Raw genomic sequence first — 16,765 nt, 5'->3', positions numbered from 1 at the left:
TCGACTTAAGCAACTCAACATTTATCAGTGGAATTAAACGACAGCGTGACGATTTTAGTTCCTGTACTTTAAACGTGACTTTGTCCTCTGCGATGAGACGTTAGTCTGCAGTGGAAATGAAAGACAGGTCCATGTGGCTCCAGGTTCCAGACAGGTCCATGTGGCTCCAGGTTCCAGACAGGTCCATGTGTCTCCAGGTTCCAGACAGGTCCATGTGGCTCCAGGTTCCAGACAGGTCCATGTGTCTCCAGGTTCCAGACAGGTCCATGTGTCTCCAGGTTCCAGACAGGTCCATGTGGCTCCAGGTTCCAGAGCGCTCGTCTCAAAAATGTCTCGTTCTGGTTAAACTGGACGTCTGAGAAGACGACGCTTCAGTTAACTTCCTGTTTACCGTCTTTAAACTTCACTTATTCACACTGGTTCTGGTGAACTTCTTCCTTCTGGTTGGATGATTCATCACAGAGAATCAGGACAGAGTGAGGAAGACTCCTCCGGACCTTCGTCTCTCTGGACTTCGGTCCATTATTCTGCCGTCGGTTTATTTTGAGACGGTCTGAAGTGAAGGTGGAGAAGTGGAGGAACCTGGACAGGAAGTGGGCAGCAGCGTTTTACTGCTCTCCTCCTTCACCTTCTTCCTCGTTTCCCAGAATCTGCTGGCGCTGGAGGGTCCACATGTTTTCACGCCTACGGCTCATAAACTCCAGGAACGATCCGTCACGCCGAGACACGGAAATTTAAAGAAATGAATTTTTACTGGAGGAGGAGAAGCTTTTTTATCTGACAGATGGAAACTGAAGGTCCTGCGGTCGAGGCCGTTTCCTTTGGAGGAGCTGCTGGGAAACCTGGAGGTTCACGATGTTCCCCTCAATTTAGAGAAAACAGACGGTCCAACATGAATCCAGAACCCCGGCTGCTTTCTACAGACCAGACGGACGTCTGGTCCAAAGAAGAGTCAGTCGGTCAGTCGGTCAGATAGTTGGTCCATCAGTCCTTCTGTCCGTCCTCCGGTTGTTCCGTCAGTCAATCCATTGCTCTCTCTCTCTCTCTCTCTCTCTCTCTCTCTCTCTCTCTCTCTCTCTCTCTCTCTCTCTCTCTCTCTCTCTCTCTCTCTCTCTCTCTCTCTCTCTCTCTCTCTCTCTATATATATATATAGCTCAACATCCTTGTCTTGAGTTAAGATGTAGGAGAGATATGTTTATATGTTTATATGTTTATATGTTTATATGTTTATATGTTTATATGTTCATATGTTTATATGTTCATATGTTTATATGTTTATATGTTTATATGTTCATATGTTTATATGTTCATATGTTTATATGTTCATATGTTTATATGTTTATATGTTCATATGTTTATATGTTCATATGTTTATATGTTTATATGTTTATATGTTCATATGTTTATATGTTCATATGTTTATATGTTTATATGTTTATATGTTCATATGTTCATATGTTCATATGTTTATATGTTTATATGTTTATATGTTCATATGTTTATATGTTCATATGTTTATATGTTTATATGTTCATATGTTCATATGTTTATATGTTTATATGTTCATATGTTTATATGTTCATATGTTCATATGTTTATATGTTTATATGTTCATATGTTTATATGTTCATATGTTCATATGTTCATATGTTTATATGTTTATATGTTTAAATGTTTATATGTTTATATGTTTATATGTTTATATGTTTATATGTTCATATGTTCATATGTTCATATGTTTATATGTTCATATGTTCATATGTTTATATGTTTATATGTTTAAATGTTTAAATGCTTAACTGTTTATATGTTCATATGTTCATATGTTCATATGTTCATATGTTCATATGTTCATATGTTTATATGTTTATATGTTTAAATGTTTAAATGTTTATATGTTCATATGTTCATATGTTTATATGTTTATATGTTCATATGTTTATATGTTTATATGTTTATATGTTCATATGTTCATATGTTCATATGTTCATATGTTCATATGTTTATATGTTTGTATGTTCATATGTTCATATGTTTAAATGTTTAAATGTTTAACTGTTTAACTGTTTATATGTTCATATGTTTATATGTTTATATGTTTATATGTTTAAATGTTTAAATGTTTATATGTTTAACTGTTTATATGTTCATATGTTTATATGTTTATATGTTTATATGTTTAAATGTTTAAATGTTTATATGTTTATATGTTTATATGTTTATATGTTTATATGTTTCATCTTCCTCCAAAGTGATGGCCGACTTTACTTCCTTGGTTCTTTAGTGATTCACAACAAATAAAAACAAAAACACAATAAACACTCTGGTCTTGTTGGAGTTCTAATCTAATCTAATCTAATCTAATCTAATCTAATCTAATCTAATCTAATCTAATCTAATCTAATCTAATCTAATCGAATCGAATCCTGTTTTTAACCCGGCGGGTTTGTTTGATGTTTTTTCCCGCTCTGGTCCTGGAGGAGCGTTTCCTCTTTGTTTTCTTGTCGGGTTCCATCGTCTTGTTCAGAGCTGATACTCGTCTGTTGATCTGAAGCGGCCGTTCTGATTGGAGCAGGTGTGTGTGGGCGGCAGGACAGCAGCAACCAAGAGACACAATCTGGCAATTCTGGCAAAAAACCCACAAAAACCGCTGCCAGATTCCTGTTACCACCTCAACGTCTCCACGGCGTCTTCATTCTCACTATATACAATAGTACTACGGTTTCCAGACGGTCAATGTGTCCACTGGAACGTCTCACAAAACAAAGTGAAACATGACAAAGTCCCAGAGGGAGAGGAACGTCTGATGTCTCGGTGTGTCGGTGGACAGAAAGACAGAAAGACGACGAACCGAGTGTTAAATCCTCCCTGACAGCAGCTTCCTGCTCGTCTCTCCGTCCCTCGCCGGCGAACCTTTCAACCGTCTAGTACCTCGGTTCTGGTCTTTCTCTGGGGTTTGCTGCTTGTTGTCCGACCAACCGACTGAACGACCAACCGACTGAACGACCAACCGACTGAACGACCAACCGACGTACGACCAACCGACTGAACGACCGACCGACTGAACGACCAACCGACTGAACGACCGACCAACCGACTGAACGACCAACCGACTGAACGACCAACCGACGTACGACCAACCGACTGAACGACCAACCGACTGAACGACCGACCAACCGACTGAACGACCAACCGACTGAACGACCGACCAACCGACTGAACGACCAACCGACTGAACGACCGACCAACCGACTGAACGACCAACCGACTGAACGACCAAACGACCGGCTGACTGACGGTCCGACCAAAGGACCAACAGACTAACCGACGAGCAACTGACAGACCAGACGACGGACCGATAAACTTAATAAGCATCTTTTATTTCCTGAGCGACAGAGTTTGTGGTGTGAAACGATTCCGCCTGGCGCCGCCTCGCGCCGCATCGCCTTGTGCCGCATCGCCTCGCGCCGCCTCGCGCCGCCTCGCGCCGCCTCGCGCCGCCTCGCGCCGCCTCGCGCCGCCTCGCGCCGCCTCGCGCCGCCTCGCGCCGCCTCGCGCCGCCTCGCGCCGCCTCGCGCCGCCTCGCGCCGCCTCGCGCCGCCTCGCGCCGCCTCGCGCCGCCTCGCGCCGCCTGCTGACGTTCAGACGTCTGTTCAGCCATCAGCTGCTTCACGAGGAGGCGGAGCTCCAACGACACTGCATCACTTTAGCTTCATACCAGATGAGCTTGTCAGTGGTTCTAATGTTCTGGCTCATCTCTAACGGACCAAACAAATGACGGTTTGTTATCGTCTCCTGCTCCCGACCTCCGCTTGTCCCCGCGTCTCCTGCTGCTAACGCAATAGCGTGTTATTTGATTAGCATGTAATCAGCGGCGGCCGTCCGCTCGCCGTGTAATTACCCACGCTGCATTGCTGCATTGCTGCATTGCTCCCATAGCGCGGTGACATCCGCCTCCAGTCCCACGTCTCCACAGGGATGATCGTCCTCATCTGCTTCCTGTGCTGGCCTGCAGGGCGGCGCCCCAGAGCATGCTGGGAAAGAGCCACAAGGATCCTTTCAAACGCTTTATGGGTCATCCGGGGGTTTTCTGAAAAACATTTGAGAAATGTCACGTTTCTTATGAAGGTTTTATGTCTTAAATATTTTCTGGTAATATTCTCTCCCTTTGTAGTACTTTAAGTATTTTTTGTTATGATTCCATTAAAACGGTCTTTTCTTCTTCTTGTCGTTTCTTGATCGTCTCGATTAAACGGCGTTCAAATGAAAACAGAAAAGTGTTTTGTTTACGGGACAACGATGCTTGAAGTCACTGAACATGAAACCCTCCGTCTCCATGGAGACGGGGATAACTTAACGCTTTTTTGCATATTGTTCTCTGCTTGCACATGTGTTTGGTTTCAAACAGCACCAACTAGTGGCCCGGCATGGAAAGTACATCATTTTCAGCGTTTCCTTTGCGTCGTCATTTTCAAAACTATAAATGTGAAACTTTTGAGAAACGAAACGTGAAAATGAGGCCTAAGTTTCCTCTTTGCTGATTTTTTTTTTTTTTGTCTTTGTTTCTTTTTTTGTTTCTCTAAAATTATTTTTCATCATTTTTTCTCTCAAGAATGTTTCGTTTTTATTTAAAAATTATTTAATAAAATTTTCTACTGAATAATTTAGCAGTCATTTAAATTATTTTAAATTTTTCGATTGATTTATTTTCCTTTACATGTTTCTTGTGGGTTTAAACTTCCATTTCTTTTGGTTTTTCCTCTGGTCGTCTCGTGTCTCTGCCGTCTCGTGTCTCTGCCGCCTCGTGTCTCTGCCGTCTCGTGTCTCTGCCGTCTCGTGTCTCTGCCGCCTCGTGTCTCTGCCGCCTCGTGTCTCTGCCGCCTCGTGTCTCTGCCGCCTCGCACTCGCAGCTCATTAGAAAAGTTTCCCAGCTTCAGGTGGAACCAGACGATAAACTGATCATCTCAAAGAGCCAATTAGAAACTCATTAATCAAACCTGCATTTAAATGAGCAAATTAAAAAGATCACATGTCACATCCAGTTATTAATTCATCATTAGGATTCAAACAACTCGTGTCTTTTGTTCATCGTTTCAACCTGTAAACAAGTTATTAGTGATTCAGATTAAATTAGATTATAAAACAGATCCTGTGAAAGAATGTTTGTTGGTGATTGTTAGCAGTTAAAGAATTCATCATGTTCGTAAAGGTGGCCTCGTGAGAACCTTAAGGAAACAGCTGCCTGCTTCATCTTTTCACCACCAGAAGCTTCCGAGTTAAAGGTTTCGCAGAAAATATCTAAAAGAAAAGAAGAAAGAAAGGCAGATTATGGTGAGATTATTATTCTCTAAATTATCATTTGTAACAAGTCGTGGAAACGGCAAAACTCTGAGAGCATCTGTTTCTTTGTTATTCCAGATTATAGAGCATCTTCCTCCTCTAACATCAGATTATAGAGCATCTTCCCCCTAACATCCAGATTATAGAGCATCTTCCCCTCTAACATCCAGATTATAGAGCATCTTCCTCCTATAACTGATGTTTGTTCACTTTTAGTTACTGTCAATTTCCACAAACTAAAGTAACTCCAATACTTAAAAAGGTCTCTAGTAAATGTGTAAATGAGTGAGCCGTGTGTGTGTGTGTGTGTGTGTGTGTGTGTGTGTGTGTGTGTGTGTGTGTGTGTGTGTGTGTGTGTGTGTGTGTGTGTGTTACAATAATCCCGTTATGATCAGGGATGATATCCGAGGAGGTTGGACTCTAATTCAGGAAACAGCTGCAGAGACAGACGACGACGCCGAGCAGAGAATCTGAGGGTGGAGGAAGGAGGAGGATCTGAGGGTGGAGGAAGGAGGAGGATCTGAGGGTGGAGGAAGGAGGAGGATCTGAGGGTGGAGGAAGGAGGAGAATCTGAGGGTGGAGGAAGGAGGAGGATCTGAGGGTGGAGGAAGGAGGAGAATCTGAGGGTGGAGGAAGGAGGAGGATCTGAGGGTGGAGGAAGGAGGAGAATCTGAGGGTGGAGGAAGGAGGAGGATCTGAGGGTGGAGGAAGGAGGAGAATCTGAGGGTGGAGGAAGGAGGAGGATCAGAGGGTGGAGGAAGGAGGAGGATCAGAGGGTGGAGGAAGGAGGAGAATCTGAGGGTGGAGGAAGGAGGAGGATCAGAGGGTGGAGGAAGGAGGAGGATCAGAGGGTGGAGGAAGGAGGAGGATCAGAGGGTGGAGGAAGGAGGAGGATCAGAGGGTGGAGGAAGGAGGAGACGGCAGGACACAAAGAGAGGAAGAAAATGTTAGAAGGAGTCACATCAACATTTAGAATCAATGAGTCTGATCAGACTGATCAGGTCCACAAAGCGGAGTGACGAAGTTTCATGTGTTCCTACATTTTGAATATAAAGTACATAGAAATGACGGTATGAACCGGGGTAAGATCGCCATCTGGTGGCTGAACCTTGTAAATCATCTAGTCCCAACTTCAGGTTCTTGAATATTCTTGGATCTTTTGAAAACTAAGAGTTTCATGAGTCCATGTTTGTGAATTTATTCTAAAAAATAGGATGATTTTAGCACTTACAATATATATATATATATATATATATATATATAAAAATATATATATATAAAAAAAAAAATATATATATATATATATATATATATATTTTATATTCCAGTACTCACAATAAATGATGTAGTTCTTGAATCAGGAAGAATAAATTCATTCATTTAAACATTTGTAAAATTTGATCACTCGAAACACACAACACAGTCTATTATGAAATCACAATACAATATTGTGATTTTATTAGAAGATAAAATCAATTTAGTAGTAAAACAAGAACTTTTTGGGGTTTTACAGTTTTTTTTAAACCTTTTTCTAAATTTGGGAATTGTTTTAAACTATATTTCCTTAACATCTTAGCAATGCGTTTGCTCAATTTCTCAAACTTATTCAAATTTAACTTAAAATTGTATAAATGTATTTTCCTCCAAATTGCTTATGAATCATTTTAATGATGCAATAATCAGAAAATTATATTTCTTTATTCATGAAGGTGTTATTGGATGTTTTAGTGAAATAAAATTGAATTTTTTTTTCTATTTTCAATAATAAGTTTGTTTTTTAAATTCATTTTATTTGATGATTCATTAAAAGGTTGTTTTTTTAAATAAACAACAGCGCACTCTAGTGTCTCTACCCTGACGTCACGTCTCGTACGTTGCCTGGTGAAGGGGCGTTTCTTGTGACGTCATCACGCTGAGCCTGACGCTCCTGGACTCTGGACCAGCGGGGAAAGTTGGCTGAACGGCGAATAAAAGCTCACATTTCCAGACAAATACCCGGAATTTAACAGGTTTGTCCTGTAAATTGAGTCTTTAGTTTCTTTAGCTTCACTCCCGACGACGAGCCGCACGTCTGCTTATATCCCATATGCTAACTCGCTAATCGCTGCATGCTCCGACCAAACTCTGTTTAGATTTGGACTATCTTTTAATTTCTACTGTATAAAACGTAAATGCAATAATATACAAATCAAAAGAGGCACAGACTGGGTTTGTCAGGGTGTTGGATGTCATTCGGCTTCCAAATCGATGCATGTTTTTGGACGCAGATTGAAATATAAGAAGTTTAGTGAGTGAACTCCTGTGAGATCTCTGTGCTTAAATTAGAGTCCGTATGAATTGAGTTTGGCAGGTTCCGTGGAAACTGCAGGGACGAGTGTGTGTTGGTGTGTCTCATCACTCAGGTGTAATTATTACTTATCCTACATGAGATACAAGTGTTAGAGGGACTGCAGGGATGCACAATGAACCTTTAGCCCTCAACTGTTGTTGAATCGTTTGAGAATTTGTACTATTAGTTTTTAAAGCACCATTCAGTTTACATGCTTTACCTTCTAATAAAAGACGAGAGCGCGAGATCAGAGGAACCACAAGCTGCTGCACAGGTTTAATCTGAGGGATCAATGTTGTTATGAGGTCTTTGTAATAAACCAAACGTGTGTGTGTGTGTGTGTGTGTGTGTGTGTGTGTGTGTGTGTGTGTGTGTGTGTGTGTGTGTGTGTGTGTGTGTGTGTGTGTGTGTGTGTGTGTGTGTGTGTGTGTGTGTGTGTGTGTGTGTGTGTGTGTGTTTACAGATTAGAGATGGCTCTCACACTGGTTTCTTCCAACAAATGTGCCGGTGGCTTCCAGAAGGTCTTTGAACATGAAAGGTGAGACACACACACACACACACACACACACACACACACACACACACACACACACACACACACACACGCTTGTAAATCAGTAACCTTTGTTGTGTGAACGTCTCGGCCTTCACCTCCTGGATTAAAGGCGTTTCGCTCCTGCTGGTGGTTTTTTCTGCTTCGCCGGGTTTTCCGGTTTTCAGGTTTTCCGGTTTTCCTCCGTTTGACTGAAAACACGTCGTTTTTGTGTTTTCATTTCAGAAAAAGTTTCATTTTCCAAGAGTTTTCAAAAAGTTGTTTTCAGTGACAGCGAGCGGCGTTGTCGTGGAAACGGAAGCTCAACACGCCACCGAAGTTTTCTCTTCTTGTTGTTCGGTTACATTTTGAGGATTTTTCAGTCTTTCTTCATCGTCTTTCTTCCCAGAGTTCATCCTGATATTAAATCTCTTCCTTCTTATTGGAACATTTTCATCCCTTTGGATTCATCGTCGGTTATTTAAAAAAGTATCTGTGATAGTTCAGATTACTTTACGGATGTTTTCCATGAGTTGGTCAGAATCTATCTCCACTTTTTCTCTTTATTTATTTTAAGTCTCTTTTCAGTCCAAACGAAACATCTGGTATTTGTTTGCAGTCCGTCTTTATGTTTGTAGGTCTTTAGGCCTTTCTGACCTTCTTCTTCTTCACGTCTTTACAGTTTGTCTCTTTGTGAACTCTTCATCTTCATCTTCAGTTCTATCTGTCTCTTCTACACCGTGTGATTCCTGCAGCCATTCTTTTACCTGACGTCTCCTCAGATTGAGCCGTTTATAGTCGAACCGAGTTTAATGTTGGAGCTGTTGGACCTCGGGCCTGCGGGCCGTTAAAGGGCCGGAGATCATTTCCTAGCGGGTCTCAAAGAAGGAATATACTTATAGATATTTATATGTTAGAAGTAACAACAAGGTGGTAGAAACATGACAGAGAACGACCAATAAATCTAATAACACAAGGTTAATGCCTCACACACACACACACACACACACCCACACACACACACGGTCTGACGGAGTGTTTCCTCTCTGCAGCTCCGAGCTGAAGTGTAAGATGAAGTTTGCGGTTTATCTTCCTCCGAAGGCTGAAACGGACAAATGTCCGGTGATGTACTGGCTCTCCGGTGAGTCTGAACACTGACACCTGGTGGGGAGGGGAGGTAGTGCGGCTGCTTCAGAGTCCGATCAAAGCATTGGGACACAAACATTCAGAGTACGGAATCGAACCGGGTTCCTGGCCCGGTGAGGCAGCAGCGCCAAGCCACTGCCCCACAGTCTGAGCCCGGGTCTCTGTCTGCAGGTCTGACCTGCACCGAGCAGAACTTCATCACCAAAGCAGGAAGTCAACTGGGAGCGGCGGAGCACGGCCTGATCATCGTGGCCCCGGACACCAGCCCACGTAACACACACACACACACACACACACACACACACACACACACACACACACACACACACGGTCCTGACGCCGCTGCTGTTCTCAGGCGGCTGTAACATCGATGGCGAGGACGAGAGCTGGGACTTCGGGACCGGCGCCGGGTTCTACGTGGACGCCACTCAGGATCCCTGGAAGACAAACTACCGGATGTATTCCTACGTCACCCAGGAGGTCGGAGCCCCGGCGGCAGACTGACTCCTCCTCCTCCTCCTCCCACACCGTCACTGACTCCTCCTCCTCCCACACCGTCACTGACTCCTCCTCCTCCTCCTCCCACACCGTCACTGACTCCTCCCCCCCCCACACCGTCACTGACTCCTCCCCCTTCCCCTCCTCCTCCCACACCGTCACTGACTCCTCCTCCTCCCACACCGTCACTGACTCCTCCCCCTCCTCCTCCCACACCGTCACTGACTCCTCCTCCTCCTCCCACACCGTCACTGACTCCTCCTCCTCCCACACGTCACTGACTCCTCCCCCTCCTCCTCCCACACCGTCACTGACTCCTCCTCCTCCCACACCGTCACTGACTCCTCCTCCTCCTCCCACACCGTCACTGACTCCTCCCCCTTCCCCTCCTCCTCCCACACCGTCACTGACTCCTCCTCCTCCCACACTTTACTGACTCCTCCCCCTTCCCCTCCTCCTCCCACACTGTCACTGACTCCTCCTCCTCCCACACCGTCACTGACTCCTCCCCCTTCCCCTCCTCCTCCCACACTGTCACTGACTCCTCCTCCTCCTCCCACACCGTCACTGACTCCTCCTCCCACACCGTCACTGACTCCTCCTCCTCCTCCCACACCGTCACTGACTCCTCCCCCTTCCCCTCCTCCTCCCACACCGTCACTGACTCCTCCTCCTCCCACACTGTCACTGACTCCTCCTCCTCCCACACCGTCACTGACTCCTCCCCCTTCCCCTCCTCCTCCCACACCGTCACTGACTCCTCCCCCTTCCCCTCCTCCTCCCACACCGTCACTGACTCCTCCTCCTCCCACACTGTCACTGACTCCTCCTCCTCCTCCCACACCGTCACTGACTCCTCCCCCTTCCCCTCCTCCTCCCACACCGTCACTGACTCCTCCCCCTTCCCCTCCTCCTCCCACACCGTCACTGACTCCTCCTCCCACACCGTCACTGACTCCTCCCCCTTCCCCTCCTCCTCCCACACCGTCACTGACTCCTCCTCCCACACCGTCACTGACTCCTCCTCCTCCTCCTCTCGCAGCTCCCCAAACTCGTCAACGCCAACTTCCCCGCCGACCCCGAGCGGATGTCGGTCAGCGGTCACTCCATGGGCGGCCACGGAGCGCTGGTCTGCGCCCTGAGGAACCCCGGGAAGTACAAGGTGGGCTCGACTCCCAGCATGCAACACGGCAGGACGCTAAAATACAACATTTAGATTAAATTAAAATAATAAGACTTTTTTATATTAGTGCCAAGGAGCTTCTCATCAACTTATTTATTTATTATATTTTTGGAATTTCTTGAAATTAAAGCTTTTATTGAATAAAAATACAAAAATAATTTGAAGAAAACTAAAAATATTAATAATGTAAATAAAGCAAATGATATAAAAAAAGTGAAAAGAATAAAAAGTAATTTCAAATATAATTAATAAAAAGATCTAAAGATAAAAATGGATTTTAAAATGAATCAACTTGATATTTAATTAGTTTTTTCATTATTTAATTCATCTTTAGATCGATTTATTTATGTTTGAAATGAGTTTTTATGGAATAAAAATACTGAAAATCTTAAACCAGATGATCAAATTAATAGATGATCTGAATAGAAAAGTGAAATAAATATTAAAGATAAAAACGACGTTGATAAACTAATAAAATGGAAAATGTATTAGACTAAATTAAAGATACTTTTCTTTTCAGTTTTATTTAAATGTTTTAATTTATTTCAAATAGTTTTTATTGAATAAAAATACAGAAACAATTCAGAGGAAAACTTAAATATATTTCTAATGAAATTCTAATAAATAAAATCTGAGGTTGTAAAGAAGTGAAACTATTTTCCGTTGTAATTAAATCAAAGTTTTTGCCCCGGTCCAGGCGGTGTCTGCGTTTGCCCCCATCTGTAACCCTCTGCAATGCCCCTGGGGGCAGAAAGCCTTCGCGGGGTATTTGGGTCCGGACCGGTCCAGCTGGGAGGTGAGCCCAGCGGGGGGGGAGGGGGGGGTCGAACCTGCAGCCTCTTCCTCATGCTCCTCTTCCTCCTCTTCCTCCAGGCGTATGACGCCACCGTCCTGGCGGCGTCGTACTCCGGCCCGCCGCTGGACCTGCTGATCGATCAGGGCCGAGACGATCAGTTCCTGTCGGCCAATCAGCTGCTGCCCGACAACCTGATCGCCGTCTGCGCCGACAAGAAGATTCCCGTCGTCTTCAGGCTGCAGCCGGTCAGAGTGCTACGCTAGTGCTAGTAGCAGTTAGCTATCCTAGTGCTAGTAGCAGGGTTTCTCTAGCTATGCTAGTAGCAGTTAGCTATCCTAGTGCTAGTAGCAAGGTTTCTCTAGCTAAGCTAGTGCTAGTAGCAGTTAGCTATCCTAGTGCTAGTAGCAGGGTTTCTCTAGCTATGCTAGTGCTAGTAGCAGGGTTTCTCTAGCTATGCTAGTAGCAAGGTTTCTCTCGCTAAGCTAGTGCTAGTAGAAGGGTTTCTCTAGATATGCTAGTGCTAGTAGCAGGGTTCCTTTAGCTATACTAGTGCTAGTAGCAAGGTTTCTCTAGATATGCTAGTGCTAGTAGCAGGGTTCCTTTAGCTATGCTAGTGCTAGTAGCCGGGTTCCTATAGCTATGCTAGTGCTAGTAGCAGGGTTCCTATAGCTATGCTAGTGCTAGTAGCAGGGTTTCTCTAGCTATGCTACTGCTAGTAGCCGGGTTCCTTTCGCTACGCTATGCTGCAAGGTTCATGCTAAGTGTGATAACGTGAACATAAAGGGATAAAAAGTTGTGCTAGCAGGATTAGAGCTAGCATAGCAGGTGGTCAGATCAATGCTAATAATCTGCACTGAAAGAAGACGTAGCGTAGTGTAGCGTAGCGTAGCGTAGCGTAGCGTAGCGTAGCGTCTTCTATCGTACAAAATTCTAATTGAAGTTGTTTCTTTGCGCGCAGGGCTACGACCACAGCTACTTCTTCATCTACTCCTTCATCAACGACCACATCAAACATCACGCCAAGTACCTGAACGCCTGAAACCCCGGAGACGCTTCCTGCTTCCTCCTCGGGTCTTCCACAGGACTTTCACAATAAAAACCTTGACTTAGAAAAATGTTTGTTTCTTGAAACGCCGAAGGACACGCCCACTTTTTAATGTTTTTAAGATCGACGCGTCAAAACTGCAAAGTTCCACAGTGAAAAAAAATCCAAAGAAATATTTAACACTGATGGAGTTTAAATCATTTGAAGTATTTTCAATGTATTTAATTTGAAACTAATCTAATTTCCAAAATTGAATCAAATTCAGCAAATTAAATTTACCATTAGACTATAGTCATGATTATTTGGATTTGTTATTTTTAATGGGAAAGCCTTTAAGCTTTTTTATTTACTGAATGAAACAAACATATTTCAGGTTTTAACGATCAATAAAAATAAAAATAACTCAATGGTGATTTAACTAACCTATTTTTCTTTAAAAAAAAAAAAAAAAAAGTTAACAGATATTTCGAGGACACGGAAGTTTTAGGGCCACTGAAGGAAAAAAAACCTTTAGTTAGTTTTTTTATTCTTTTTTATTGATCTTAGGTAAGATTCTCATTTTGGGTTTTCATTCTCTGTAACCTATAATCTAAACATTTGAAGATATAAAGGCTGGAATATTTCCCTCTGTGTGTCATGAGCCTCCATCATATCTGGGTTGGACTTTCTGAAACAAGTGACAGAAAATATTGATCATTTTCACGATATTCTCATGTTTTGGGGGGATTTACCTGTAAATGTCTGTATATACATCTATATTCCACAGTGTAAATATTTTTACTTTTTGCACATTTGTATTTTATTTCATACTCTTTATATATGTACACACTCATAAAGAAACAGCGGAGAGTCGTAGTGGAGGAGAGGAGTTTTACTGAGAAAGTCTGTACACGTTATTCACAGCAGCAGTTTAAGGCGACGTCACAGAGACACTTCATGCATCAGAGCGGCTGTACAAGTTCCACAAAAACCCCCAGAGCGCAAAAATAAAGCTCAGAGAAACGTACAAAACTCTCACTTTTTATACAAAAGACATTTTTAAAAAAAAGAAGAAGACGAAGACGACGACGGCTTCACGTTCAGCAGGTAAAACACAAACTTCTGCTCCTTCAGTTGCCAAAACAAAGATCATAAATAGAAACAAGTTTAAAGTGCAGATTCTGTCGGGGGAGCAGTCACTTTACTTTTTATTGCTTTTTTTTTGGGGAAAAAAAAAACCAAACAAACAAACAAAAAACAACGCTCCCTTTGTTTGATCTCACAGCTAATTTATAACGATTCTTATCACCACTTCCTGTTTGGACTCAATAAATAAAAGCGTCTCAAATTACAGCTGGAAGACGATTTGTAGCCTAAATGACAAATTACGGTGCGTTGACGAGACTCGGAAAAATACCAGAGAACAAAGCTCTTGTACTCGAGGAAATAGTTTTCTGTAGCTCGCTAAAGCTATATGCTAAGCTAATAACTTACGCTATCGTGGCTTCATCTTCAATCAGGTTTATTAATTTGACAAATTTCAATATTTCCAAATGGCGAGAAAGACGGCGAGTTAACGACGCTGGAAGCGTTGGCGTATACCAGACACAAAGCTGCGTGGCTAACTCTGCATGCTAAGCTAAAGACGCTAGCCGTCGTCACTCAGCTGCCATCGAATTTCTAATATCTAATATAATAATGTATCGCTCCATTTTAGTACGTTAGTCAACAAGACGAAGCTGGGAACTCGGAATGATACCAGCTGGGAAGTTCCTATTTCCCGGTCGGGTGACAAGTGACCAACTGTCGCCATCTGTTGTTGTGCGCTAGCTCATCAGGATGCTAATGTTTTTCATTTTCTTCAAATCTTTCCGAGAATGTTACGATGAATTTCTCCAAATCCCGAGTTTCCCCTTTCCCAGCTGCTCGTGAACGCACCGTAACGCTGTCCTCCGTCCAGATTTAGACATTTTCATGTATTTTTAAAAAGTTCTCCCACGACCGAGCTGCCTGTAGTGTGGCTACACGAAGCAGTGACATTATGATCGTAACCATGACGACGGAGTGCGAGTGTTAGGGTAAAGCATACAGTACGTGAACATCAAACGATTGTGATAAATAACACGCTACACAGGCTTAATGTACATTTAAATTAAATTATTTACTTTTATCACAACAGAGGAAGAAAAAAAAAGTTTGTTTTGGCAACTGTGGACTCGTTCCAGTGGAAGCGCTTCGTCTCTTTTTGTTTGTATTTATTTTCTGTTATTTACTTTGGATACGAAGCTGCACTGAAAGGAAAAACTTGTTGGCGCCTGCTGCGACTTTTCAGGGCGAATCAGCTGCTTTTTTATTGTGGTCAGCCGTCTTGTAAAGGAGCAGTACGTAGAGAAACCTCCACTCTGCTTTCACATCGGGAAGTTTCACCCCGAATAAAAAGCTGTACGAGAATTTAGTAAAGAATTATCGAACCAAACAAAAAGCAAAAAACGTTCCCTGAATTCAAGTCTGGGACTTTTTTCTCAGAGTGAACGACGTTTTATTTTGTTAAACCAGCAACTCAAAGAGATGATTTATTAAAGTAGCTGTTATTACTGAAGTGTCCACTTGGGGGCGCACTGTTTCCATTAGAATGATCAATGCTATCATAATACTGACGTAAATTTGATTGGATAAATAGAAACCATCGCGCTAACCGAGTGCCGCGACGCACTGGCGCTAATGCTAGCTAACATTTTACGAGTTTATTTTCATCACTTGGTCGGGCTGGTCGATATCGAGTAAACACAGGATAATCTTGTTGAGTAAACGATACGCTTCACAAAGAAATATAAAAACGTAGCGGGACGACGGTAACGCGTTTGTTCAGATACTAGCTCGTCTCTACGCCAGACGCGTCTCGGCTGGATTCACGTTTCCTTTATTACTTTTCCGTTAGCTTTACTTTTTTCGTGCAGCCAGAGGGCGGGGCTCCAGGGCTCCGGGGCTCCGGGGCTCCGGGGCACTGGGCCGCGGGGCTCCGGGGCTCTGGGCTGCGGGGCACCGGGCCGCGGGGCTCCAGGGCTCCAGGGCTCCGGGGCTCCAGGGCTCCGGGGCTCCGGGGCACTGGGCCGCGGGGCTCCGGGGCACCGGGCCGCGGGGCTCCAGGGCTCCAGGGCTCCGGGCCGCGGGGCTCCAGGGCTCTGGGCCGCGGGGCACCGGGCCGCGGGGCTCCGTGGCACCGGGGCTCCGGATCGCGGGGCTCCAGGGCACCGGGCCGCGTGGCTCCGGGTCGCGGGGCTCCAGCTCTTTGATGAAATTTCACTGCGAGTGGAAACATGATTCATCACAGCTCAGACTAATAAAAGAAGGTCTCTCGTCCTCCGTCTTGTTCTTCCACCAGGTTTGATCTGGATGAAGAACAAAGTCCTGGAGGGGAAAACTCGGCGTGAAGCAAAGCGCAGCTCGTCATAGCGACTGCTCCTTTAAAGAACCGGTCTGCCGCTGCTCTTCTGTCACTCGCTATGTTGACGGTGGAACGAACTCAAACCCACCGAGCGTCACCGTCTCGAATCTCACACAGCAACAGCTGCCAGGACCCCAAAGCAAACACACAACGTCCGTCCTGCAGTCTGTCAGTCGTTCAGTCGGTCGTTCAGTCAGTCGTTCAGTCGTTCAGTCAGTCGTTCAGTCGGTTGTTCATTCAGTCGTTCATTCAGTCGTTCAGTCAGTCGTTCAGTCAGTCGTTCAGTCAGTTGTTCATTCAGTCGTTCAGTCGGTTGTTCAGCAGGTCTGAGGAACATTTATTTTGGCGCAGAACTCAGAAGCGTTTTGATTGGACTTCCTGTTCAGGGGCGGAGCCTCATGAGACCTGGAAGCTCATTTAACCTGCGGTGGTTTTGTCTGGTCACCAAACGACCTCCTGCTCAGACTGAAGC

At 44.2% G+C, this 16,765-nt stretch overlaps 1 protein-coding gene across 1 annotated transcript; it reads left to right on the top strand.

Annotated features, from left to right (window-relative positions):
- The first annotated feature begins 7,231 nt into the window (after positions 1 to 7,231).
- Positions 7,232 to 13,414, top strand: esd (esterase D/formylglutathione hydrolase). The gene is made up of 9 exons (XM_080478583.1): positions 7,232 to 7,349; positions 8,133 to 8,207; positions 9,254 to 9,342; positions 9,519 to 9,617; positions 9,703 to 9,827; positions 10,888 to 11,007; positions 11,726 to 11,824; positions 11,902 to 12,069; positions 12,783 to 13,414. The coding sequence occupies exons 2-9, from the start codon at positions 8,140 to 8,142 to the stop codon at positions 12,861 to 12,863; spliced, it is 849 nt and encodes a 282-aa protein (XP_080334709.1). The 5' UTR covers positions 7,232 to 7,349; positions 8,133 to 8,139; the 3' UTR covers positions 12,864 to 13,414.
- Positions 13,415 to 16,765: the final 3,351 nt, after the last annotated feature.

Source organism: Lipophrys pholis (assembly GCF_963383615.2).
Source record: "Lipophrys pholis genome assembly, chromosome: 13".
Lineage (NCBI taxonomy): Eukaryota > Metazoa > Chordata > Actinopteri > Blenniiformes > Blenniidae > Lipophrys > Lipophrys pholis.
This window is presented reverse-complemented; position numbering and strand designations above follow the sequence as displayed.

Excerpts from the sequence above, each read along its gene's own strand:
- esd (XM_080478583.1), top strand. The coding sequence starts at position 8,140 with ATGGCTCTCACACTGGTTTCTTCCAACAAATGTGCCGGTGGCTTCCAG. Across the intron at positions 9,343-9,518 it reads GGTGATGTACTGGCTCTCCG|GTCTGACCTGCACCGAGCAG; the intron begins GTGAGTCTGAAC and ends CTCTGTCTGCAG. Across the intron at positions 11,008-11,725 it reads GGAACCCCGGGAAGTACAAG|GCGGTGTCTGCGTTTGCCCC; the intron begins GTGGGCTCGACT and ends GCCCCGGTCCAG.